At 49.9% G+C, this 26,540-nt stretch overlaps 1 protein-coding gene across 1 annotated transcript; it reads left to right on the plus strand.

Moving 5' to 3' along the window:
* Nucleotides 1–19,194: 19,194 nt before the first annotated feature.
* On the plus strand, nt 19,195–20,053 carry CCDC182 (coiled-coil domain containing 182). The gene has a single exon (XM_086355665.1). The coding sequence runs from the start codon at nt 19,268–19,270 to the stop codon at nt 19,727–19,729; it is 462 nt and encodes a 153-aa protein (XP_086211791.1). The 5' UTR covers nt 19,195–19,267; the 3' UTR covers nt 19,730–20,053.
* The last annotated feature ends 6,487 nt before the right edge of the window (nt 20,054–26,540 follow it).

Consider the following 26,540-nt stretch of genomic DNA (forward strand, 5'->3'; position numbering starts at 1 on the left):
CAGGCTCTCCTGCCAGGACCCCCCCACCCACCGCCACCGATTAAGAGTCACCCCCCGCTGGCTCCCTCTCTTTATTTTTCGCCCCCTGCCTCCACCCCCTCCTCAGCCCCAGTGCCTGAGTCCCTGGGCTCCGCTACCTTGTCTTGGCCGGAACAATGTGGGCTGTCAGCTTGCATTAAGCATGCAGGGAAAGCGCCACAATTTCAGTAGGCTAAAAGCTTACAGATTCTTCATTTGCTTCTCCCAGTCGGGAGTTTCTCCCCTCATCGCTAATATACTTATTTTAGGCCTGAGTTATTCCTCTTCTTTCTTCTTGGCCCCAAACCTAAATAGCACGTTAGGGAAGAGCCTTTGTAAGGACAGGAAGCCAAGGACACAGCGTGGAAGCCCAACTCTCCTGGCTTCCAGCAGCCTAGCAGGGGGGTCGAACTGCACCTGCTGGGGGTAGGGGGTGGGGGTGAGAAGAAAGACTGGCCACAGCCCCACCCCAGGCAGGGCTGAGCCCCAAGAATGACATCCGCACTCTAGGACCTGTGTGCTGATCGCACAGGGTTAGAACCCAGACCCGGGTGACTTCCAGCATCCCAGTGTGTGGAGAAGGGCCCCAAGTGGGCTGCAGAGGCCTCTGCTTTTGAGAGTCTGCCAGGCAGAAGGAAGGGTTTGCCCTCAGGTGGGATGGGTCGCAGGCATGCCTGCCAGGATGCGCCTGTCAGAGCCTTGAAGGAATCAGATGTGTCTGGGGAGGTCATGAGGCTGGCAGGTAAGAGCTGGGTGTCACGCTCTCATATCTGGGCTCTGTGCCATGGGAGCCATGAGACCCTGGGCGCCAGACCTAACTTCTCAGTGTTCTCAGCTCTGATGGTGGTCGTTACCATTTAATACCTCGTGGGGCTGATGCAAAGACTGGGTAAGATGCCCGTGAGAGCTTTCAGCATCGTGCTTAGCGCATAGTGAATGCTCAGTCCACACTGGCTGTCCTCCGTCTTAGAGGGATAGGTACTGTGTGATCTTTTTCATGTGACATTCTTGAAAAGACGAAGCTAGAGCAATGGAGAGCAGATTGCCAGAGGGAGGTTTGGGGAAGGGTGTGACTACGGAGGGGCAACGCTGCACGGTTTTGGGCTGCTGTGTATCCTGATTGTGGTGGTGGCTACACAGATCTACACGTACGTCAAAATTCATCCAGTTATACACAGAAATGTCAATTTCGCTGCATGTTAATTTTGAAATATAAGAAAAATAAAAAGTGATTAATGACATTGTCCAAAATAAATAAGTAAATAAATACATAAAATTAACTACTTGAAAAAAAAAAAAAAAAGAAAAGAAAAAGCAAGCAAACAAAAGCCCCACTGGCTGACCTGATTCGTTCAGGCTTCAGACACCAGGCCTGTCTCCTCTCGATTCCTACTCGGCGGCGGAATCAATCATCTTTGCATTCCTTGGGTAAATGTCCCTTGTGGGACCTCTTCCCCAGAAAAAATGGGCCCGAGGCCCACCGGGCTGCAGGACATGTCCCCTCGGGGATGTCCTCCAAGGCCCAGTCCCTCACACCTGGCGGGCTGCTTAGGGAGGTACCTCAGTCCCCTCCCTTCTGCAGATTGCTTCCGGATGGTGGAAGGTTTCAGAAAGCTCAGTAAATCAGAAACAGCGTGCCTGGACAGACTCCCAGCCAGATCTCCAACTTCGGATCCCAGGTCAGCTCCGAGCAGGGTGGAGACTCTTATTTAAACACGTCTACCACTGGCCTTTGGATCAGAAGCTGGGACAGAAGCGTAAACCGTGAATGTGTTCACTGTTCTCTCTGCTTGTTGGACATGAACCTGAACGTGGCTGTGAGCTGATTCATCCGGCACTTACAAGGGTTTGCACACGAGGGGCTCAGGGAGGGGCTGTCCTCAGGGGATGGGGAATGGGGTTACCTAAGCAGCGACTGCTTCTGAGGGGAGCACAGTGAAATGGGAGGGACTGCACAGCTCCCGGGGCTTGCATATTCTGTTTAATTCTCACCAGGTGCTACGAAGTTGGGGTTTTTTTTTGCTCTCACGAATAACTGGAGATTCAGAGGGTTATAGAAACTAGCTCACAGTCTTAGAGGAGTGAAGCTCTGTCCCCAAATCTCTGTCTCTCACTCCAGATATGGGTTCCATGCCACCCTGGTGCCTCTGGCAGCCTTTAATTAATCACCTAATAAAGGCAGGCATGATACCTGTCAAGTCCTGTCAACAGTTAACACGTTCAAGTGTTCAATTTTCACAAATGATCAACCGGCCTGACCATATCGCTCAGCATCTTTCCCAAAATACCAAAACTACTTTGAGACTCACCCTCTCACTCATAATTACAAACTGCCCTGGGGAGCAAACCTTTTTGAAAGCAAAGCTCGTTGCGAAGTTGCAGTGGGCAAATAGGGCCTGCCTTGTCTCACAGTCTCTCTGTGATGAGCACAGGCCGGGGCTGCTCTCAGCTGTGGATGGCGCTGATGTTGGTAAGAGCCGGGAGTTTGAAGGCTTGGATGACTTGGCTTTACACCAGGACATAGAGGAAACTTTTGTTTCCTATGAGGCCGCAGTGGAAAAACAAAGTGGCTGTCCAGGCCCAGGCAGGTAGGAAAACTGAGCCGTGACAAAAACAAGACCGGGAGCTGACTGTGGCTTAGACCATGAGCTCCTTATTGCCAAATTCAGACTTAAATTGAAGAAAGTAGGGAAAACCACTAGACCATTCAGGTATGACCTAAATCAAATCCCTTATGATTATACAGTGGAAGTGAGAAATAGATTTAAGGGCCTAGATCTGATAGATAGAGTGCCTGATGAACTATGGAATGAGGTTCGTGACATTGTACAGGAGACAGGGATCAAGACCATCCCCATGGAAAAGAAATGCAAAAAAGCAAAATGGCTGTCTGGGGAGGCCTTACAAATAGCTGTGACAAGAAGAGAAGCGAAAAGCAAAGGAGAAAAGGAAAGATATAAACATCTGAATGCAGAGTTCCAAAGAATAGCAAGAAGAGATAAGAAAGCCTTCTTCAGCGATCAATGCAAAGAAATAGAGGAAAACAACAGAATGGGAAAGACTAGGGATCTCTTTAAGAAAATCAGAGATACCAAAGGAACATTTCATGCAAAGATGAGCTCGATAAAGGACAGAAATGGTATGGACCTAATAGAAGCAGAAGATATTAAGAAGAGGTGGCAAGAATACATAGAAGAACTGTACAAAAAAGATCTTCATGACCCAGATAATCACAATGGTGTGATCATTCATCTAGAGCCAGACATCCTAGAATGTGAAGTCAAATGGGCCTTAGAAAGCATCACTACGAACAAAGCTAGTGGAGGTGATGGAATTCCAGTTGAGCTATTCCAAATCCTGAAAGATGATGCTGTGAAAAGTGCTGCGCTCCATATGCCAGCAAATTTGGAAAACTCAGCAGTGGCCACAGGACTGGAAAAGGTCAGTTTTCATTCCAATCCCAAAGAAAGGCAATGCCAAAGAATGCTCAAACTACCACATAATTGCACTCATCTCACATGCTAGTAAAATAATGCTCAAAATTCTCCAAGCCAGGCTTCAGCAATATGTGAACCATGAACTTCCAGATGTTCAAGCTGGTTTTAGAAAAGGCAGAGGAACCAGAGATCAAATTGCCAACATCCGCTGGATCATGGAAAAAGCAAAAGAGTTCCAGAAAAACATATGTTTCTGCTTTATTGACTATGCCAAAGCCTTTGACTGTGTGGATCACAATAAACTGTGGACAATTCTGAAAGAGATGGGAATACCAGACCACCTGACCTGCCTCTTGAGAAACCTATATGCAGGTCAGGAAGCAACAGTTAGAACTGGACATGGAACAACAGACTGGTTCCAAATAGGAAAAGGAGTACGTCAAGGCTGTATATTGTCACCCTGCTTATTTAACTTCTATGCAGAGTACATCATGAGAAATGCTGGGCTGGAGGAAGCACAAGCTGGAATCAAGATTGCTGGGAGAAATATCAATAACCTCAGATATGCAGATGACACCACCCTTATGGCAGAAAGTGAAGAGGAACTCAAAAGCCTCTTGATGAAAGTGAAAGAGGAGAGTGAAAAAGTTGGCTTCAAGCTCAACATTCAGAAAATGAAGATCATGGCATCCGGTCCCATCACTTCATGGGAAAGAGATGGGGAAACAGTGGAAACAGTGTCAGACTTTATTTTTTGGGCTCCAAAATCACTGCAGATGGTGATTGCAGTCATGAAATTAAAAGACGCTTACTCCTTGGAAGGAAAGTTATGACCAACCTAGATCGCATATTCAAAAGCAGAGACATTACTTTGCCAACAAAGGTCTGTCTAGTCAAGGCTATGGTTTTTCCAGTGGTCATGTATGGATGTGAGAGTTGGACTGTGAAGAAGGCTGAGTGTCTAAGAATTGATGCTTTTGAACTGTGGTGTTGGAGAAGACTCTTTGAGAGTCCTTGGACTGCAAGGAGATCCAACCAGTCCATTCTAAAGGAGATCAGTCCTGGGATTTCTTTGGAAAGAATGATGCTAAAGCTGAAACTCCAGTACTTTGGCCACCTCATACGAAGAGTTGACTCATTGGAAAAGACGCTGATGCTGAGAGGAATTGCGGGCAGGAGGAGAAGGGGACAACAGAGGATGAGATGGCTGGATGGCATCACTGACTCGATGGACGTGAGTCTGAGTGAACTCTGGGAGTTGGTGATGGACAGGGAGGCCTGGCGTGCTGCGATTCATGGGGTCGCAAAGAGTCGGACTCGACTGAGCGACTGACCTGAAGTGATGGGAATACATGGATTTTCCCACAGCCCACCTGCAGGAAATAAATTCTTCTTCATCTGTACACCTCAATTTTTTTTTTCTATAACGAAAAATTAGAATGGTTCCTAAGGTTCCTTCTAGATTCAGTGTCTTGTAAGGTTGTGTCTCAACACTAGGCACCTTTGAGCAGAAAATAAAATATGATGACATATAACAATGACAATTTTTTGAGCACTTGCCAAGTTGTATGCTACTTTTAATCTTCACAACAATATCCCGAGGTAGATATAGTTAGCATTGTTTTCTTTTTACCTCGTTTTTCTGTTTGTTTTCTTTTATTGAAGTATAGCTAATTTACAATGTTGTGTTAGTTTTAAGTGAATAGCAAATGACTCGACTATGCACATATGTGTGCTTTTTCAGTTTCTTTCTCCTTGTAGGTTATTATAAGATGTTGAGCATAGTTCCCTGTGCTGTGCAGTAGGTCCTGGTTGGTTATCTACTTTATGGATAGTAGTGTGTGTATGCTGATCTGCTCATCCCTGGCTCCTAATTTATCTCTTCCCCCATCACCTCTCCTTCCCCTTGGTTCCCCCCACCTCCCGTCACTATCCCCTTGGTTTACACAAGTTTGTTTTCTATGTCTGTGAGTCTCTTTCTGTTTTGTAAATAAGTTCATTTGTATCTTTTTTCTTTTGGGGCTGCACCTCGAGGTTTATGGGATCTCAGTTCCCCGACTGGGGATGGAACCTGAGTTACAGCAGTGTAAGTACCGAATCCTAACCCTTAGACCATCAGGCAATTCCCTCTGTCATTTTTTTAGATTCCACAGATAAGTGATATCATAGGATATTTATCTTTCTCTGTCTGACTTACTTTACTTAATATGATACTCTCCAGTTCCATCCATGTTGCTGCAAATGGCATTTTCTCATTCTCCATGGCTAACATTCCACTGTGTGTGTGTGTGTGTGTGTGTGTGTGTGTGTGTACGTCACATCTTTGTCCACTCGTCTGTCAGATTGCTTCCACGTCTTGGCTATTGTAAACAGTGCTGCTATGAACACTGGGTGCATGCATATTTTGAATGCAGAGTTTTCTCTAGATATATCCCCAGGAGCAGGCTTGTAGGATCCCACGGCCGCTCTATTTTTAATTTTTAAAGAAACCTGCACCCTGTTTTCCACAGGGGCTGCGCCCGTTACATTCCCACCAACAGTGTAGGAGGGCTCCTTTTTCTCCACCCTCTCTTCAACATGTATTAATATTATTTGTAGACTTTTCAATGATAGTTATTCTGACTGGTGTGAGGTGATACCTCATTGTAGTTTTAATTTGTATTTCTTTATTAGTGATAGTGAGCATATTTTTCATGTGTCTATTGGCCACCTGTATATCTTCTTTGGGAAAATGTCCATTTGGGCCTCCAGCCATGTACCATTCTTATTTTTGAACATGAAGACACTGAGGCTCAGAGAAGTTGAGAAACTTGCCCAGTGTCACACAGGGAATACACGGCAGAAGCAGGATTTGAACCATCTAGTTTGGCTCCCAAGCTCCTGTTTATTTTGCTGTGGTCAAGTAGCTAAGACATCCGCACGGCTCACAGCCTTCCCTGGCCCCACACTTCTTTAGTAACCGTGCAGAACTCCTCAGAGCTCTTTATTTTTTTCAGGTAGAAAAACTAAATGATGTGGCATCAAGGGCAAAACAGCGGTCACTTGGGGGTTTGTCTAATTCAGTCCCCTGCCTGAGTTCAAGGTGAAGTTGTGAAATCTAGGCTCTCTTCTTAATTCCCATCACTTGTACTGACCGTGAGTGAACGCACCTTCGAATCGGTCCCAGATGTGTTCACATATTCAAATCTGGAGTGGAGAGCACTGGTCTGGAAGTCTGAAGAACTCCAGCTCTGCCTTTAACCAGCAGTGTGACCTTGGCAGGTACCAGCCTCCCTGCCTTTCAGTCCTGATTTGCACAGAGGCAAGAAGATTCGACCAGTTCACAAATCTCAGGCGTGGGGCCCAAACTGGACCTGCCGACAGGTTTTGTTTAGTGTGTGCACTGGTTTTCTATTTGAGTGCATTGCCAACGCTTAAAATAGGGAGCGTTCGGGTGAAAACCCAGGTCTCCAGAATCACATGAAAAACGGGAAGATCTGATGGATTTGGACTTCCCTTCTTATAGGGCAACGTGAGCAAGGGTTGGGGCCTTGATGCCCTTGGGCAAGCTTGTGCCCCCCACGAGGGCTCACATTCAGCGTGCTACTCTGGTTCACATCTTTTCTTGGCCCCTCCGGGTGGGTTCCATGTCACCAAAGCCTCCATCCATCTGACGTGATGCTAGTGTTTCATCGCTTGCCTGTTCGCCACTCTTTGAAAGGGCTGGAAAGCACCCCTTGCGTTATGACTCCCTACAGCGGCCGCTGTGGGTGGGCTCCGAAGTACCGAGTGTCTGAGTCGGACATGGAACCGTGAGAAGAGGGGACCTGGTGCTTTGCGTTGCTGTGCCCTGGCTGTTTGGTCTTGTCTTGTTGCTTCTGCTGCTACTGGTAGGCAGAAAGTTTGGAGACAGCTTGCAAGACGTTCTTTTTCATTCTTTTTCAGCATCAGTTGACCCTCCTGTGAAAGAGGACAGAAGCCTCGGGGATGGATGGACCCTGGTGTGGATTTCCAGAATTCCTTTTGGACACATCTCTGCCTGTTCCTTTTGACAAAGTCCTTGCTTTTCAGAGATTAATTGTTGTCAGATGCAACTTATTTTCTAATCCTTTTGGGCTCCATTTTAAACCTTCTGCTTTATTTTACCTTTTCTGATAAAGTCGCTGAGATTCGGTCTTTCTTTTCTCTTACGGATTTGCCAATGATTGTCTGCTTTGACAAATTGGATTCTTAAAGCCGATTCTTTGAAGAAAAGGATGTCGTGTGACAAGACAAGAAACAGCTCATCCTCAAATCGGGAGGATAAATAAAAAAATAAAAGCAACCCCATTCTCTGGCTTCCCAGTGACTCAAAGGGTGTCTCAGCTGTCACTGATAATCTAATCTTTCTATGATAGGTGAGGAAGAGGACAATGGTGACCCAGCCAGGCTGTGAGTGTGATAGGCCTCTGATTAATAGCACTGTCCAATACCTCCCCAGCCCCCAGGAAGGTGATTAATGACATTTGACGTGAACTCTGACCTCCCCCGGCAAGAACAGAGGGAGAAGACAGAGCTGCTCAGACAGGAGGGGGTCCTGCCAAGCCTGATTGATTCCTGGAGGCTTTGACTCTGAGGGAGAGAAGGGGGTGCTGGGGGTGGTCCGGACACCCTTGCTCCCTGTTCCTGGGCTCCGGCAGGCACCCTAGCCTAGCAGCTTTCACAGTGATCATCTCTCCCGTGGCCCAGACTTTTCACTGCCCCTATAACACTGCGTCTCACAAGCAATTCCCTGCGAAGCCTTGGCCGACCTCCACTGACCTGTCATCCCTAACCCATGAGGTCATTTCGACCCATCCCCGACCCAGGTGCCATGAATCAAACCAAGGAGGATTTTTGTTTTTAATTTCTGCTCTATTTTTAAAAAGAATACTTATTTTTAAATTTAATTTATTTGACTGCTCTGGGTTCTAGTTGCCGCGTGCAAACTCTTAGCAGCAGCACGTGGGATCTAGTTATTGAACCCGGGCCCCTTGCCTTGGGAGCTCAGAGTCTTAGCCACTGGACCGCCAGGGAAGGCCCAAGGAGGTTTTAAAGCAGGACCTGGGAACCTTCCTCAGGCTTTCTACTCTACCTTCTGTGCCCCCGATGGGCAGAATGGCTTAGAGCTGCCGGGCTGACAGTGAGAAAATCCAGTGTTCTCTAACTGGCAGGGAGCAGCTGAGATGACCCATGACAGGGGCCAGAAGGACAGGGGTGCCATGTGAGGTGGGCGCCCACCTGGCCCCCAGGGCCTGGGAGGGGACGTCCCGCTTGGCTCTGACGGCTTGACTGTGGCAGTGGGTGGGGTCTTCTCTGCTTAGCCCTCCAGGCTCACTTTCCGTGTCTCCTCCCCTTGAGAGCATGGCCATAGGAGAGCCTGAAATGGTTCCTTCTGGCCGTTGGCCTTTGCTGGCTTCACTACTATGCCGGCTACCAAGTCCTAAGCAGCAACCCCGCGTCGTGGTCCTCCTGAGGGAGACCCTTTGGTGTCTAGGCCTCGGTGGTAATCATGACCAAACAGCCAAGAGACGTGTTGATCATGAGGTCAGTTGAGGGACTGTTGGGTCAGTGACCTCTCCGCCGATGTGTCTGCCCGGAGGTGCGAGTGGGACCGGTAAAAGCTGGCTCTTCCTGGGAGGCAGCCCTCGCTGTTGGTAGCCTGAAAACGGGTTGGTTGGAGAGAGGAATGCCCTGAGACCATTGGGATTGGGAGCCAGACACGCTGGGACCCCTACCTGGAGCAGGCAAGGCAGGACCTCAGCACAGCTTTTACCCTCTGACAACACGCTCCAAGGGCCCTGGAGGCCTTCTGTGTGCTGGACTTGGCTTTTAGGACCTCAGCTGATGAACAGAGTTCTCAGCCATCCCGGGGAGGGGAAGGTCGGCGGGTGGCTGGCCAGTGGGTCAGCATCAGCCAGGCTAACATAGGCCACACCCATGTTTGAATACTGTATGGCATTTGGGCTTCATTTGGCAAATGTGAGTGGGAGATGGACAGAAGGAAGCTTCTGCTATGGGATTTATCCACCTAATTCAACCGGTTCAAAGGTGAGCGTTGGTTGGCACTTCTGGGCTGTGGCTGTTCAGCCTGAAAGAGATTGTGTTTGCAGGGTCTCTGGGCCTGCCACAAAGAAGAACTACATTAATGGTGGGAATCAGTATTTTATTTGTCAATTATTATTAATAATATGCTGCTTCCGGGGTAATCATTTGACACTGTGTTCTGCTGCAAAGAAGAATTCAGGAAAAAAAAAAGTATTCTTAGGAGAAAGTGTAATTAGAAATTTTATAATTTCTTTTTTAGCTGAGAAAGGATCTCCCACATCTCATGAAGACTAGAGTTCAGTTTTTGCCTGCTGGACTCTCACGGGGTTTTGAGTAATTCATTGTCAAGAAGTCGGGGGCTACCTGGAATATAAAAGGCCAGCTGAAGCAGAGCTTCCCCGGGGAAGGAGGAGGAGATGCCTGGGCCTCCCTTCTTCTCTCCTCCTGGGCCAGCCACCGTGCAATGTGATGTCTGACGTGTGCACATTCATGGAGGGTACAAATGCTGACCCGGAGTTACAGGGTCAGCAATGTTGACCTTCACTCTCCCTCCTTAACTGCCCAGCCTACCAAGCTGACTCCTGCCCAGGCCAGTCCTGACCACCAAGGACTCCCTCCCTCCCCCGTCACCACTTGGCTGTTTAATTAAACACAGGCCAGTAAGTCTGACCAAAGCATTCCACTAAAGCAAGACGAGAGAAAAAGGAGAAAAATCACAGGAGGGGAGAAGACTGTTTTGTTTTTCAAGCAATAAAAAGAAGCAGCAGTGATACGGATTAAGTTTCAAATTCTTATCCAGAAGTTTCTAAGGGTCTGGTATCAGGGAGTCTCAGGTTAGCTCCTAAACTTGAACAGTCGTCAGGATCTTCTGGAGGGCTTGTTTAAACACAGACTGCTGGGCCCCACCTCCCAGGGAGTCTGAGTCAGAAGGTCTGGGTGTGGCCTGAGAATCTGCATTTCTAACTAGTGCCCAAGGATGCTCATTTCTGCCCATCTGAAGACCACACTTTGAGAACCATGGATGAGCTAGCTTGGTGGAAAGCGTCAGAATGATTTGGGAGCTCTTGTTAAAAACACCAATTTCTAGGCCCTTTGTAACAGTCATAATGTGTTTGGCTGCAGTTCATAGAATACCAAACAACAGTTGTTTGAGCAAGAAAAACATTTAATAACATACCAATTAGACTGGAGTCAGGTACTCAAAGTCAGGTACTGACTTTGGAGTCAGATACAAAACTCAAATTTGAGTCTGGCGATGTGATTCAGTGATGTTACAAGAAATGGAAGCTCCTCTTATGTAATTGCTCTTCCATAGCTGAATTTTCATCTTTAGGTTTCAGCAATCCTCATGATTGCTGAATGGCTGCCACAGTTCCAGACATCATGTCCTCATACAGCTTTGACAAAGGCAGACGGGGCAGCTGTCTCCCCCCGTCCCTGTTTGTGTCTTTTAGATGTCTCTTTCTTTTACAACTCATTGGTGTACAGTGGGTCACAGGTCTACCTGAAATAAAGCATTTCTAACAGGAAGTGGAACAGGCCCCTTACCTGGGGCTGGTGGCTGGTGGTGGCTTACCTTCCTGGAGCATGTTACTGCCTGAGCAAAAGGAAAAAAAGAATGTTATTGGGCAGAGACTAACAGTACCTGCCCCAGCTAGGGTGACTTGTCACAGATTTCCTGGGATCATCCTGTTCCAAAACCAAAGTTTCACATTTCAGAGCAAATCAAGAGAATTGGTCACCCTCCTTGAAAGCTCCAGTTTCCAAGAACTTCTGAATTAGAATCTCTTGAGGGTGAAATTCAGACTTCAAAAATGATTTTTAGCACTCTCCCAGGATAATTATTATATTTGCCAAAGTTTGAGAGTCACTGTTTTCTATGAAACCCAAATGGGGGACTCAAGGTTGACATAATTCCCAGGTAATCTCCAAGCAGGAGTAGATCCGGATGAACGGATGTGGGTGTGACTTAAGACTGGGAACCTTTACAGGAGCAGACTGAACCTCGAGCCAGGGGATCTTCACATTCCACTCCCAGTGCACTCCTGTTCCCACAAGAAGGGACCATCTCACTTAGAGGCCACTGCTCTGTGTGGACTTGAACCCTGCCACCACTTTTGGGCTGGACTGGCTAGGCTGTGCCCACGTGTGAATCCCAAGTTCATAGGACACAAACGGCATGTTAGCCTTCTTCTGTCCTGGGCATCTGGCACCAGGGCTCATTTTAAATTGTCTGATAAATGTGTATTGAATACCTGGATGAACAAATGAATTAATGAATGGGGAGACTGCACTCTTGAATCCTAAACTCTGGCCCCTAGACCAGAAAAGACAACCCTTCAGACAGCCCAGTGCCCGGAGCCTAGAGAGCTCCTCACCGCAACACTGAGTGGTCAGGACCCCAGGTGGGTGTGAGAGTGGGGCCAGATTCTTCTGGGTGACAGCTCCCCACCTCGCTGGGCCAGGCTGCCACGGGAAGCAGTGTGTGTCCCCACCACGCAGGGCGCTGGCACCTTTCCGGTGGTTTGAGCTCATAACTCATCATTAGGAGTCCTAGTGTCTGGAGTTTTCCAGGTGATCAAAGCTTCTCTGTCTGGAGCAGGCAGGCAGGCCCTGGTGTCTGTCACCAGTAATCCCTTGGCCTCTCCAGGCAGACGGTTAAGTAACCCAGGAAGGAGGGGATTAGGTTTTTTAAGCTCACATAATTCAGCCTGACACCCCAACAGGGAGGCAGTGGTTCTGTGCGCTGCGGGAGCGTCCCTGGTTGGAGGGTGCGGTGGGGGGAGGGCAGCCGTCGCAAGTTGATTTGAAGAGTGGGCTCCCTCCCTGCCTGTTCCGCTGCGGAGGGCTGAGTGCGGGAGGAGGAGGAGCAGCTGCCCACCTCCTGCAGCCTGGTCTGCTCACCTGAGACTCGCCTCCAGAGGGCGCCCCTGCCCCTGCCCCCAGAAAGGAGCTCCCACTGGGGCTAATGGGGGTCCCGGTCTCTGACTGGACTCAGGGTCCCACATGCCTCTCCAAACCCGTCCACACTCCCCAGTCTATGTCATTGTACAGAAAACAGTGCCTCAGGCCTGAACCCCGGAGTCAGGCTGCAGCCACCATATTTGTGCAGATTCTGACATTTTGGTAAATATCACAAATTCCTTCAGCAATGGGGGTGGGGGTGGGGAGAAGGGCATGCTTAAAATAATAGCATTTTCAGACTTTAAAAACAGGTTGGGATTCAAAATTTGGGGCCTCTGATTTTTTCTGATTTGATCTTTGTGCAGGAAAAAAAAAGTTTCACTCACCCCTGCCCTAAATAGCACACACCATGCTTCCTGTCAACACCGAAGGCAGTGTGAACAGACCCGAGGAGCTCATTAGTCTGAGGAATGGAAACGGGCTTTGCTAAAGAGTTTATCTAAATGTCCGGGTCCCAGCTTCAAGTAAGTCCTTTAAGAAGATGAATGCTGAGGACAGGGATACACTATTCCAACCGGGGTGATGCTCTTGGGGTTGCCGTCTTGGCTCCGACAACTCTGTAACGTTCTCTTTCTGGTACGTGTTCCGCTCCAGCTAAATTCGGAGCACGGCGGAGAGGTGGATGGTTCAAGGCAGACAGCACGACTCCCGGTCTGCCTTGTAGGGCCGGCCTGGCGCGGTGCTAGCCTCCGGGGCTGGAGGGGGGCCAGCCCCACCCTCGGGACCCGCCGGTGCTGCTGTGTCTTCAGGTCCACGCCCACCAGGATGTTTTACATATTTTAATTAAAGTGCCGCCCCGGGCTGGCAGGGCCTCTGACGGCTGGCTCTAGTCCGAGCAGCAGGACGGCATTGGCGTGAGACGCGGAGTCCGGCTCGAGCTCCGGGTTTGGCTCCCACCCCTGGGGGCGGCGCCCCTCGGGTTCCAAGAGGGGAGGCGAACTCAGCAGGCAGTGGGCAGGTGGCCTGTGCACCCAGGGGTGGCCAGGGCAAGGCTCAGGGATGGAGGGAGAGTCTGGGGAGGAAAGCGCCGGGGACAGTTATCACGGACCAGCTGGCTGGTGGGCTGTGGCGGGGCCGATTCTTGCACACAGCCCCGTGGACACACTTCTTATCAGTATCAAATTATGACAAATGGCAACGGGTAAAAGTTGCTGGGTGGCAGCTGCCGCCTCTCAGAGAGGAGCAGGTATTTTTAGCACTGCGCCTTGGGGCTCTGGTTCTGGGTTAATTAATCATGGTGAGCAGCACCGAGTCTGGTTCCTGATCTTGGTCCCACCCCCTGTCCCAGCCTTGTCCCCATTGCCCGGACTGAAATACCAGCTGCAAGGTAGCAGTCGTGCACAGCCAGAGGAGCCCTTGACAGCCTCCCAGGGCCCTGGGGACACCTTCCGGTGTCTGCCCATGGCTGGGGCCCTGTACCTCCCAGCAGGACTGTGCCGGGCCCAGCGTCACCCACCCCTGGAAACCCTAACACATGCTGCTCTGGAGCCCCTGCCACACCGGTCACATCTGATCCTCAGGGCTGGGGCCTGCATCTCGCAGGGTTGATACCCTGCTTTGTCCTCCCGTTTTTCTGAGACGCTGAAGAAATAGACCAGGAGCAGGGAAACCCTACCGACACCGGCCCAGGGAGGCCTTGCCAGGAGATGTCAGAGTCCCTTCCTCTTGACACTGTGAAGGGGACCGATAGGTTTGCCCCCTCTTACTTTCCGGAGTTTATGTAAAGAAGTTCTGAAGCAAGCAAAGGTCTGTATTGTAAAGCTTCTAGGAGAAGAGCACTCAGAGCGTGTCACACTGAGTCGGCCCTGCTGAGGGCTCCCCAAAGGTTCAGGGGCTCCCGGGCCTGGGGTCTTCTGCTGACAGAGCAAGCATTTGCTCCTGACCTCCGCCGAGGCTCACGTGGAAACACAGGCCTCCCCACCAGCTCTGTGTGCAGAGAGATGAACTGAGACCTCATGAAAAAGCGCCAGGGACGTTGAACAACTGCTGTCCTTTCTTAACCGTTACTACTTTTCTTTCACAGCACTGGTTATGACTTCTACCATTCCCTGTGGGAGACAAAGAGGCAGGGCATCAAAGTCAGAGAGAGAGACAGACAAACAGAAAAACACTCAAGCCAGAAGACAGACACATATTTCCTGTCACTGAGTCAAGAAACATTTATTGAGAACCTGCTGTGTGCCTGCACAGACCTGCACACACACCCCCTAATCAATGCACCAGGAGACCACAGGCTGTTACATCATCTCCCCAGGCCCCCATCTGGGTCTTGTTGTTGTTGTTTTCAGTCGCTTGACTCTGTGACCCCACGTACAGCAGCATGCCAGGCTTCCCTATTCTTCACCATCTCCTGGAGCTTGCTCAAACGCCTGTCCATTGAGTCGGTGTTGCCATCCAGCCATCTCGTCCTCTGTTGTCCCCTTCTCCTTCCGCCTTCAATCTTTCCCAGCATCAGGATCTTTTTCAACAAGTCAACTCCTCGCATCAGGTGGCCAAAGTACTTCAGCTTCAGCATCAGTCCTTCCAATGAATTTTTAGGGTTGATTTCCTTTAGGATGGACTGGTTTGATCTCCTTGCAGTCCAAGGGACTCTCAAGAGTCTTCTCCAGCTGGAGATCAAACCAGTCCATCCTAAAGGAAATCAACCCTGAATATTCATTGGGAGAACTGATGCTGAAGCTAAAGCTCCAGTATTTTGGCCACCTGATGCAAAGAGCAGACTCATTAGAAAACACCCTTATGCTGGGAAAGATAGAAGGTGGGAGGAGAAGAGGGTGACAGAGGGTGAGATGGTTGGATGGCATCACTGACTCACTGGACATGAGTTTGGGTAAACTCCAGGAGTTGGTGATGGACAGGGAGGCCTGGCCTGCTGCAGTCCATGGGGTCACAGAGTCAAAGAGCGACTGAACAACAACCAGCACCACAGTTTGAAGGCATCAGTTCTTCAGTGCTCAGCCTTTTTTATTGTCCAGCTTTCACATATATACATGACTACTGGAAAACCATAGCTTAGACTATACAGACCTTTGTAGACAAAGTAATGTCTCTGCTTTTCAGTAATGTCTCTGGGTCTTCAGTTCAGTTCAGTTCAGTTCAGTCACTCAGTCGTGTCCGACTCTTTGCGACCCCATGAATCGCAGCTTGCCAGGCCTCCCTGTCCATCACCAACTCCTGGAGTTCACTGAGACTCACGTCCATCGAGTCAGTGATGCCATCCAGCCATCTCATCCTCTGTCGTCCCCTTCTCCTCCTGCCCCCAATCCCTCCCAGCATCAGAGTCTTTTCCAATGAGTCAACTCTTCGCATGAGGTGGCCAAAGCACTGGAGTTTCAGCTTTAGCATCATTCCTTCCAGAGAAATCCCAGGGCTGATCTCCCTTAGAATTAGGTGCAAATAAGAGAGGTGCTGTTTCCGCTCAGGCCAGTAGGTGTCATCATGTCAGAGGGAAAACGAGGGGAGCTGCAGGACCTCTCTGAGCAAAACTCTTGTTCATCCCGTTTCTGAGCGCCATTACGTGCAGCTGCACCAGCAGGGCACACAGGGTGAGAAACGTACAGCCTCTGTCCTCCTGGGATTTACTGCGCCATCAGGGACCTGGAGGGACAAGGTCACAGAATGAGGGGGGGAGTCTGTACAGGCTGGGAAAGTTGAAGGGAAGGACCGTGTGGATCTTAGCGCAGCAGAGACTTCACATTACATCAGAGGGAATAGGTTCAGAGAGGAGGGCAGAGAATAGGCGGAGGAGAGCAATTCCAGACTCCAGATCGCCTGGCTCCTAGAGCAGGGCTTTTTCTTCTATACATTGTGTATCAATAACTGGTGCTGCCCATCTTGAGACTCAAAATTCCACCTTAGTTTAGCCATGAAACTCCCTACAAAATGCCGTCTCCGATACCTACTGCCGTCTCTCAATGGATCCATCTTCCTCCTGGAGAAGGCCCATGCCCTCCTCACAGGTCCTGTGGTACAGGAGTTGTCTCACTCACACACACTCATGAAGGATCCCTGCATGCATCTCTTTCAAGAGACATCATGCTGGTAGCTTGAACCAGTCTCGTCAGCAACAGCTATAAATTAGAGGGGTTTGTTTTGTTTTTTTCCTCCCAGAGAGCATTCCCCCGCCCACTCACCTGCACACCACTGAATTAGTATCCCCACTTTATAGATGAGGAAACTGAGGCCCAGGGAGATGAGTCAACACACAAAGATGTGCAGCTTACTGTGGGTGGTGGAGCTGAGACCCCCAACCCAGGGGGTATGATGCTGGAGCATGCAGAGATGGTAGCACCAATAGGGCTCAGAGTCCCCTGGATGTGGAGGGGTGCGGGTTTCTCAAGCAGGCACTGATGAGGGGGCTGCCTTGGGCTAGTCTCATCAACCTGATGGCAGCACTGGAACAGGAACCATTTTGGGTGAAATGATCTTAGTCCAGCTTTGGGTGGGTTGAATTTGAAGCAGGCTGTTGGAAAGAAGGACAGGCCAGATGAGAAGTCTGGGCAAGAGACTGAGGTCTGCAAGACGGAGGGCTCTTCTTGACCAAACCAGTTTCCTTTCTTACAGTCGACAGGTCAGAAGTGGGAGGTTCACCCGTCTACGTGTTTTTCCTCATCTCTGTCTGCATTCAGGCAGGATCTGGCAGGGTAGGGAGAGAGGGACCATGCACCCTGGCTCCCACGCATTCCCTGGTCCACATGCACAGTGAGTGCACAAAAGGGACTTGCTGAATGAAAGAGTGAGTGACCAATTTTATCCTGAATCAGCTCTGCTGAGGACCACCCATCAAAACCTGAGTATACCTCTAAGATTATCGAGAATTCTGACATCATTATAGGAGTATGGATTTGGAATCAGAAATTATTATTCTAGAGATTATCATATTAAAGTGAAGTAAATCAGAGGACAGGTATCATATGACATCACTTCTATATGGAATTTAAGGACTTCCCTCAGATGGTAAAGAATCTACCTGCAATGCAGGAGACTCAGATTTGATCCCTGGGTTGGGAAGACCCCCTGGAGAAGGAAATGGCAACCCACTCCAGTGTTCTTGCCTAGAGAATTCTATGGACAGAGGAGCCTGGTGGGCCAGAGCTCATGAGGTCACAAAGAGTAGGACACCACTGAGCGACTAACACACACACACACGTGGAATCTTAAAAAGGATACAAATGACCTTGTTTACAGAACAGTAAGGAAAGTTATGACCAACCTAGACATCATATTGAAAAGCAGAGACATTACTTTGCCAACAAAGGTCCGTCTAGTCAAGGCTATAGTTTTTCCAGTGGTCATGTATGGATGTGAGAGTTGGACTGTGAAGAAAGCTGAGCACTGAAGAATTGATGCTTTTGAACTGTGGTGTTGAAGAAGACTCCTGAGAGTCTCTTGGACTGCAAGGAGATCCAACCAGTCCATTCTGAAGGAGATCAGTCCTGGGTGTTCTTTGGAAGGAATGATGCTAAAGCTGAAACTCCAGTACTTTGGCCACCTCATGCGAAGAGTTGACTCACTGGAAAAGACTCTGATGCTGGGAGGGATTGGGGGCAGGAGGAGAAGGGGACGACAGAGGATGAGATGGCTGGTTGGCATCACTGACTCGATGGATGTGAGTTTGAGTGAACTCCGGGAGATGGTGATGGACAGGGAGGCCTGCTGTTGCTGCTGCTGCTAAGTCGCTTCAGTCGTGTCCGACTCTGTGTGACCCCATAGACGGCAGCCCACCAGGCTCCCCTGTCCCTGGGATTCTCCAGGCAAGAACACTGGATTGGGTTGCCATTTCCTTCTCCAGTCCATGAAAGTGAAAGTGAAAGTGAAGTTGCTCAGTCCTGTCCGACTCTTCGAGACCCCATGGACTGCAGCCCACCAGGCTCCTCTGTCCATGGGATTTTCCAGGCAAGAGTACTGGAGTGGGGTGCCATCGCCTTCTCTGAGGCCTGGCGTGCTGCAATTTATGGGTTCGCAAAGAGTTGGACACGACTGAGTGACTGAACTGAACTGAATAGAATCACAGACATAGAAAACAAACTTATGGTTGGCACAGGCGATGGTGGGAAGAGAGGAGATAAATTAAGAGCTTGGGATTTACACATATACACTATAATATATAAAATAGGAAAACAATAAGGACCTACTGTACAGCACAAGGAACCATATTCAAGATCTCATAATAACCTATTATAATGGAAAATAATCTGAAAAAAATATGTATAGCTGAATTACTTTGCTGCACATCTGAAACTAACATAATATAAAATAATCTTACTTCAATTAAAACATTACTTTTTTTTTTTTTTTTAGCATTTTAAGGCTAGAAGTGAGATTAAGTATCATCTCTTACAATGTCCTTGCTTCACTAGTGAAGCCCGGAGACCCTTATGAGACCACCCAGGTCCCTTGCTGTGTAGGAGACTACCCTGCCTGGCCTTCCTCCAGTCAGCTTACTTTACTGCCCCGGGCCTCCTCGTGTCCCAGGACAAGACAAGGAGAGATGGAGCTCCAGTTCCAGAAGGACAATGAGTTGATAAGAATCCATATCTCCGGGGGCACAACTAAATACCTCTTGGGTAGATGAGCAAAGTCCAGGATAACCAAGCCAGGAAGCTACAATATGCAAATGAGTGGATTGCGGCGTTCCCCCTGATTGGCTAGAGGGGCCCTGATGTCACAATAGGTGGGGTTTCTCCATTCCAAAGGATTGTGTCTCCTGCCAAAAAATAAATAAATAAATAAATAAAAACAAAAAAATTCACTGACCTGGTTAGACCCTAGCTCCCTCTCTTTGTCCAGACGGAGGCGGCACTATGGAGCCCCTCTATCAGCCCGGTTCCATTCTTATGAAGGTGAACACCTTACAAGGAAAGAAGATGGTGGAGAGCGGCCTCCAGTCTGGGGACTTCTCGCTGCCCCCGTCGTGGTCCTCCAGCCTCCTGCCGCTGGCCGACCTAGAGATCCTGCAGCAGAAGGTGGCCGGGATGCAGCGAGAGCTGGAGGACTTCAAGAAGGAGGCGCTCAGGGCCATCCGCTACCTGGAAGACGCCTTCTGCGAGATGAACGGGGCCCTGGTGCAGCAGGAGGAGCAGGCGGCCCGCGTGAAGCAGCGGCTGCGGGAGGAGGAGGATCGGGGCGTCGTGCGGAACAAGGTCCTCACCTTCCTGCTGCCCCGGGAGAAGCAGCTCCGGGAGCACTGCAAGCGGCTGGAGTTCCTGCTTCTGGGCCGGGGCCGCGACCCCCCTAGCATCCCTGGGAAGATCCAGGCCAAATGAGGCTCCTCCGCGACGAGCCGCCGAGCAGCCCAGTGGGAGATGCGTTTAGCTAGAAGGACACATCCCGAGTCCTGGTCCGTTTGCTCCCCTCCCCCACCCCCTCTCTGCGGCTTTCCTTCTGCCTAAATAACACCTTGCTGAGAGGCGAAAAGACCCGTTATGTTCTTTCGGTGAAGCTCTGTCTAACCAGCAGCACCCAAGAAAGAGGCGCCCCAACCCTAAGTCATTGGAAGACACCTGTAACTTCCCCCCTTTAACGGCTTTCCTCTTTGTAATGGTACTATTGCTCAAATGTGTAACATGTTTTTTTTTAACCTTCTTAAACTGATTGTGTCGAACAGATGTAACTTCTTTTAATGACTGCAGGCTCCACGGCTTGTTACTTCATGCATGGTCTGCCGAGAGGGGCGATCGTCCGCCGGAGCACTAAGCGGCCTCAGGTTACTCCTGTGGTCCTCATCCTCGCCTAGCCAGCTTTCCAGCCTGCTTTCACGGTCGGCCGTCCCGTGTCCCTTTGCCGCCTTTGCCCACCTCTGCTTCCTCTCCGTTTGGTCTGCAGCTGGGCCTGAGGGATCCACAAAGGGAATTAGGCTCCAGTAAGCTGGAGTCTTCCCTGGGGCTTTCCTGGTGGCTCAGAGGGTAAAGCACTTGCCTGCAATGCAGGAGACCTGGGTTAGATCCCTGGGTCAGGGAGGTCCCCTGGAGAAGGAAATATCAACCCACTCCAGTACTCTTGCCTGGAAAATCCCATGGACAGAGAAGCCTGGTAGACTACAGTCCATGGGATTGCAAAGAGTCAGACACGACTGAGCAATTGCTTACTTGCCTAAGCTGGAGTCAGATGAGCTTAGCACGGGGATGAGGCCACACCTAGAAGGTGGGGCCATAAAGCCCTGAAGCTGATTTTCACGTCTGACCCATGCAGCTGGAGTTGCTATGAAGCCCCACTGTTCATCAGGTGATGTACCCTGATACACAGTATCCCACTTACTCTGATAGCTGTGGTAGTGCTAGTTGCTCAGTCGTGTCCGACGCTTTGCGACCCCATGGACTGTAGCCCACTGAACTCCTCTGTCTGTGGGATTCTCCAGGCAAGAATACTGGAAAAGTGAAGTCGCTCAGTCGTGTCCGACTCTTTGCGACCCCATGGACTGTAGCCTATCATGCTCCTCAGTTCATGGAATTTTTCAGGCAAGAGTACTGGAAAAGTGAAGTCGCTCAGTCGTGTCCGACTCTTTGCGACCCCATGGACTGTAGCCTATCATGCTCCTCAGTTCATGGAATTTTTCAGGCAAGAGTACTGGAGTGGGTTGCCATTTCCTTCTCCACGGGATCTTCCCGACCCAGGGATTGAACCTAGGTCTCCCGCATTGTGGGCAGACACTTTACGGTCTGAGCCACTACGGAATTGCTATTCCCTTATCTAGAGGGTCTTCCTGACCCAGGGGCTGAATCTGGGTGTCTCACATTGTAGGCAGATTCTTTCCTATCTGAGCTACAAGGAAGTACGTACTCCTGTAGGCCCCGTTAGAAGCAAGTGCTGTTGTATTAATTGTGGAGGGTGGGAAGCTGACCCCAGGAAGGTAAGTCCTTCCCCCAAGAGCTCCGGCCTTGAAAGTTCAAGGTCACCTGAGCTCATCTGCTGTCCTGCTGCCCCCCCCGGGAATCGGATCAGGCTGTCATGGACCTGTTTTTCTGGAGGGCTGAGATTGTCATGTCGGTCTATTGGGTGCTCCTTTGCTGTCACTGTGACTTTTATATTCAATAAGGCTTTCTGTTTCATCCAGTCCTATTTTCTCTCTGGTCCCCCAAAACTCGGCCATGTGGAGGGATTCTCCCCTAAAGAGCAGAGGGAGTGCCTGACGGCCAGGTCAGCCCTTGAGCAGAGTGGGCCTGTCCTCCCAGCTCGAAACCTGCAGCCCGGGCCGTGTCCACTGACAGCCCAGCTCAGTTCCCGCCTCCCTCCTTTCTTCCATAGAATCTCTCCAAACAAGGTTTGAAGATCTGCAACACCCAGGCTGGTCTTCAGGAAAGGACCCCAGGCCTGATCCATTCTTCATGGTGACATCATCTATCAACCATGTACCCTGAAGGGCTTCAACCCTGTACTAACTTTAGTTTCTACTTTGGGAGGTGTCCCTGAAGTGGTAACAATAATGTTAAAACCAGTAAGATTACTGCCTGTACTGCTAATTTATAGTTACCAAGAATATGATGTAGTCAGGGCGCCAGGCTTGTCCCTCTGAAGGCGGGTATTAGTATAACCTTCACCTTAGGATTCTGAGAAAACTGAAGCTCAGAGAGGCTCAGTAACTTGCCCAGGGTCACACAGCTGATAATTGGTAGAGTTAAAGTTTGAACTGAGGAATGTCTAATGCCAGAGGCTGTGCTTCTCACCACTTTGTCTTATTTTTGAAGGCTAAATGCTTCTTGAATGGATAAAATATGAGTGTACTGAAATTGGTGAGGCAAGAAAGATTGAAAGCTTTTGGCAGTGGAGTGTGGGGGGGTTCCTGTGCCCTTCAGCCTTGTAGGGGATGCAGGTGTGTGCGTGTGTGTGTTTACAAATGTATTTGAGAAGGAGAACTTGACTGGAAAACCATAAGAAGAGAGTTAAACAATCAGCTGCTCTGTGCAGAGGAAAGTGGATCTAATGTAACTCCTGTGGAAAAGGGTCTGAGGCTTTTGCACGTTCAGCTTGTAATCAGCCTGCTCAGAAATGACGGTGATCACGGGAATCCTAAGACATGGCAAGGTGCTGCCCATGACTGGTGCCCGCCTGACCGCACCCGGGAGGGTCTGTGCTTAGTTCTGGCCCATTTTTCCGGAGGGTCTTAGACAGCCTGGAGTGCCCCCTCTCGAGATCCTGAGGAGTGGGTGTGACCGAAGGACCTGGGGACCTTGGCTGACAAGGTTCGCGGGGACACGTGGTCACGCCCTTCCAAACACAGGAAGGCCTGACTGTATCTGGGGCTTGAGGGGCTATGAAATGTCACCTCTCTGTCTCTGCCTCCATTAGGAACCAGTTGACGGGTAGACCCAGGAGCCAAGCAAATGGAGATCACCTTTATTGTTGATAAAGCTGTTCAAGAAGGCGGTTTACATATGTGAAATAGATCACCAGTCCAGGTTCGATGCATGAGACAGGGTGATCAGGGCCGGTGCACTGGGACGACCCTGAGGGATGGGTGGGAGAGGGACTCAAGGATGGGGGACATATGTACACCCATGGCTGATTCATGTCAAGGTATGGCAAAAACCACCACAATATTGTAAAGTAATTAGCCTCCAATTAAAATAAATTAATCATTTTTTTTTTTAAAAGAAGGCAGTTTAGACCCTGTGACCCAGGTGAGCTGGCTGAGACCTTAGCCCCGAACCTGACGCGGTCTCCAGGCACAGGTGTATGCAGCCGTGACATCTTCCTACTTCCATAAACTGGACAGTGTGACTTGTCTATGGAGGAATGACTCAAGAGAGGAAGGGGAGAGCTGTGCAGGGGCTGACCTTTCTCCCAAATCCTCCAACTCAGAACGTTACTTCGTGATCCTGGGAGAGGTGTGGGTGGAGGGAAGAGAGCCAAGAACACTGCTGGTGGGGAGCCCCCTCCGTAGCAGAAGAGGAGTGGGAAATACGAGTGCCCGTCCTAACAGCAAAAGCGTTAGCCTGAAGCCATATAGTTCCATAGGCTGGCACTAGCGGATATCCACAGCAGGGGACTTCCCTCGTGGTCCCGTGGCTAAGACTCTGCACTCCCAGTGCAGGGGGACTGGGTCCCATCCCCGGTCAGGGAATTAGATCGCACATGCTATAATGAGGACTGAAGATCCCCTGTGCTGCAACCAAGACCAGAAAGAAATAAATCTATATTAAAAATATAATAACATCGAGTGCTTCCTATGTGTCCATGCAGTTAAGAGCTGACCCAGCAGGTATGAGATGTTCAAACCTTGCATGTTTCAAAGCGCGATCTGGCCCCCTGATTGGCTCCTGGGAGATAACCTCTAAGCCCTTGTAATACTCTGCCTGATAAAAGTGTCTTTGTTTATCTGGGCCCTTAGGTCACACCAGATCATTTATGCTAACAATATGATTTATGTTGGGGACCCTGGGCCAAGCTGTATCAGTCTGACCTCTGAAGAAGCTAGAAACTAAGTAACTAAGGTAAGCCATGGGGGAGTTCTCCATGCCTAGAAATAAACGCCCAGAAAAACCCTGGACCACGAGACTCAGGTGAGCTTCCCTGGTTGACAGGACTTCATACCTGTCATCACACATCACTGCTGCGGAAGTTAACCACTGTCTGTACAACTCCACAGGAAGAGGACAACTGGAAGCTTGTGCCTGATCTCTTCTGGACTCCCCCCTGTGCTCCTTTGACCTTTGCTGATCTTAATCTGCATCCTTTAGGTCTAATAAACCATGCTGCTGCTACTGCTGCTGCTGAGTCGCTTCAGTCGTGTCCGACTCTGTGACACCATGGACTGTAGCCTGCCAGGCTCCTCTGTCCGTGGGATTCTCCATATAAGAGTACTGGAGTGGATTGCCATGCCCTCCTCCAGGGGATCTTCCCAGCCTGGGTCTCCTGCATTGCAGGAAGATTCCTCACCGCTGAGCCAGCAGGGAAGCCTGTAATAAACCACAGTTGTGTGCAAAACAGCTTTTCCTAGCCTGTGAGCAGTTCTAGTGACTCACCGAACCTTAGGACAGTCTTGGGAACCTATGCTGCCGTGTCAGATGCGCTTGACACTTCATCCATATTATCCTCACAGTAACCTTGTGAGCTAGGTTCTCTTATCCCTGTGACAGATGAAGAAACGGAGGCATGGAGAGGTGAAGTGACTTGCCTAGGAGGACCAGCAAGATGTAGCATTCCCTCTCCTGACTACCACCCTCCGCCAAAGGGCAAGAGATTGGAGGAAGGACTGGGAGGTCCTGTGGGGGTGGCCCCATAGTCTTCTGGTTCTAAGGAGGTGATTCATCCTGGAGTAATGAGCAGGAGGAGGTGCTGGAGGAAGAGACAAGAAGTTGGTGGGTTTCCTGTCTGGGAGAGCTCAAGTGCAGATATGCCACGGTGAGTGAGACCGCTGGGACGCCTAGGGTGACTGACTAGTCCTGGTTTAACTGGGACTGTCTCATTAGAGAACTGAAAGTCCCATATGCTAGGAGCCCTCTCAGTTTCTGGGCTAACTGGAATGGGTTGTCATCTGGCATTAGACATAAGCCACCTTGGGGTGATCCGGGTGAGGCTGTGGGTGGGGTGAGTCACAGCAGGCCAGGGCAGGAACGAGCCCTGATCGTCTCTGCCAGGTGAGTGCATCTTGGCTCCCATTTTTAACCAGAGGCAGCAGGAGGGGCTTATCCTTGATTTCATTTCTCCTCCCGGCTCTCAGATCCCTGCCTACCCCCTCAAGCTGGCAAGGAGATTTGAGAGCAAGGCCTTTTCGGAACAGCTTTTGTGATCCTTGTGTAGACAATTGGGATACTCGATAAGGGCGCACCTCCCAGCTGAGACCCTAGTCCTGGAGGACAGAGGACTTCATGGTAGAATCAAGAGCCTGCGGTCTGTGAGCATCACCAAGAAGAGACAGCTCTTTGCAGCTTTGGAAAATGGAGCTCCTCACTCCGACTCTTCTCCTCCCGACCGTAAACAATAAAGTCGAGCAGCCCAACTGCTCACTTTCTTGGAAATTCTAAAACAAATAGAAGACAAAATAACAGATGGCTTTCTCCCTGCCGGTAGCTGTAGTTCTCAAAGGTTCTCTACAAGCTGCAACGCTCCGCTTGCTCTTCTCAAGCACTCCCAGCCGTCAGAGGGCTGCTGAGATCTCAGACTGGTGGCTGCATCTTAGGAAGAACCCGTGGCAGGCAGAGAGTTCTCCCCGGGACCCCGAATCCCATGTCTGCTGCAAGCTGGGACGCTTGGGTGAGCAGCAAGACAGCAGAGATGTGGGAAAGCCAAACACAGAGCGTTTGGCTCGGAGAGGTTACCAACCTCAGCTGCCAACTTCAGTCTTGTCTTTTCTGTTTACCTGACCCCAGAAGAGAGCTCCGAGGGACAACATGGCTGGGAAGAGTCAGGCGGTGTGGGTGGGAAGCAAGAGTTTGCGTTTGGGAATTGGCTTCACAGTACACATTGAATGTTGCCTCCTGATCTGATCCAGTCCACTTGGTACTTCCACGGGTGTGTGGAGAGCTGCAAGCTGTGGAAACCTTTCTGACATTCACCAGGTTTTGACCTTTCCTTGTTTTTTCCTGGAAAAACCAGTTTAGTAGTGTTTCCATGTTGAGTTAGCATTGACCCAGACATTCCACTCCTAGGGATGGATCCAAGAGAAATGAAAACATACGTCCACACAAAACTTGGACATGAACATTCATAGAACCCTTCATAATGGCCCCAAGTGAAAGTTGCTCAGCCATGTCTGACTCTGTGACCCCATGGACTATACAGTCCCTGGAATTCTCCAGGCCAGAATACTGGAGTCAGTAGCCTTTCCCTTCTCCAGGGGATCTTCCCAACCCAGAGATCAAATGCAGGTCTCCCGCACTGCAGGTGGATTCTTCAAAAAAAAAAAAAAAATTTCGCTCGGTGTAGGTGACTGCATCCTGAATCAGGTTCTCTAGAAACACCTTCAGCACCCTGCGGGTATCCTCATAGATGAGGCCAGAAATACTCTTAACTCCTCCACACTGGGCCAGACGACAGATAGTGAGCTTGGTGATGTCCGGATTATCGCGAAGAACCTTGCGGTGATGCTTAGTGCCACCTTTTCCAAGGCCATTCCCATCCTTGCCACGCCCAGACATG

The sequence above is a fragment of the Bos grunniens genome, chromosome 19 (genome assembly GCF_055505025.1).
Source record: "Bos grunniens cultivar Pamir isolate PY7600 chromosome 19, Bosgru_T2T1.0, whole genome shotgun sequence".
NCBI classification, from domain to species: domain Eukaryota; kingdom Metazoa; phylum Chordata; class Mammalia; order Artiodactyla; family Bovidae; genus Bos; species Bos grunniens.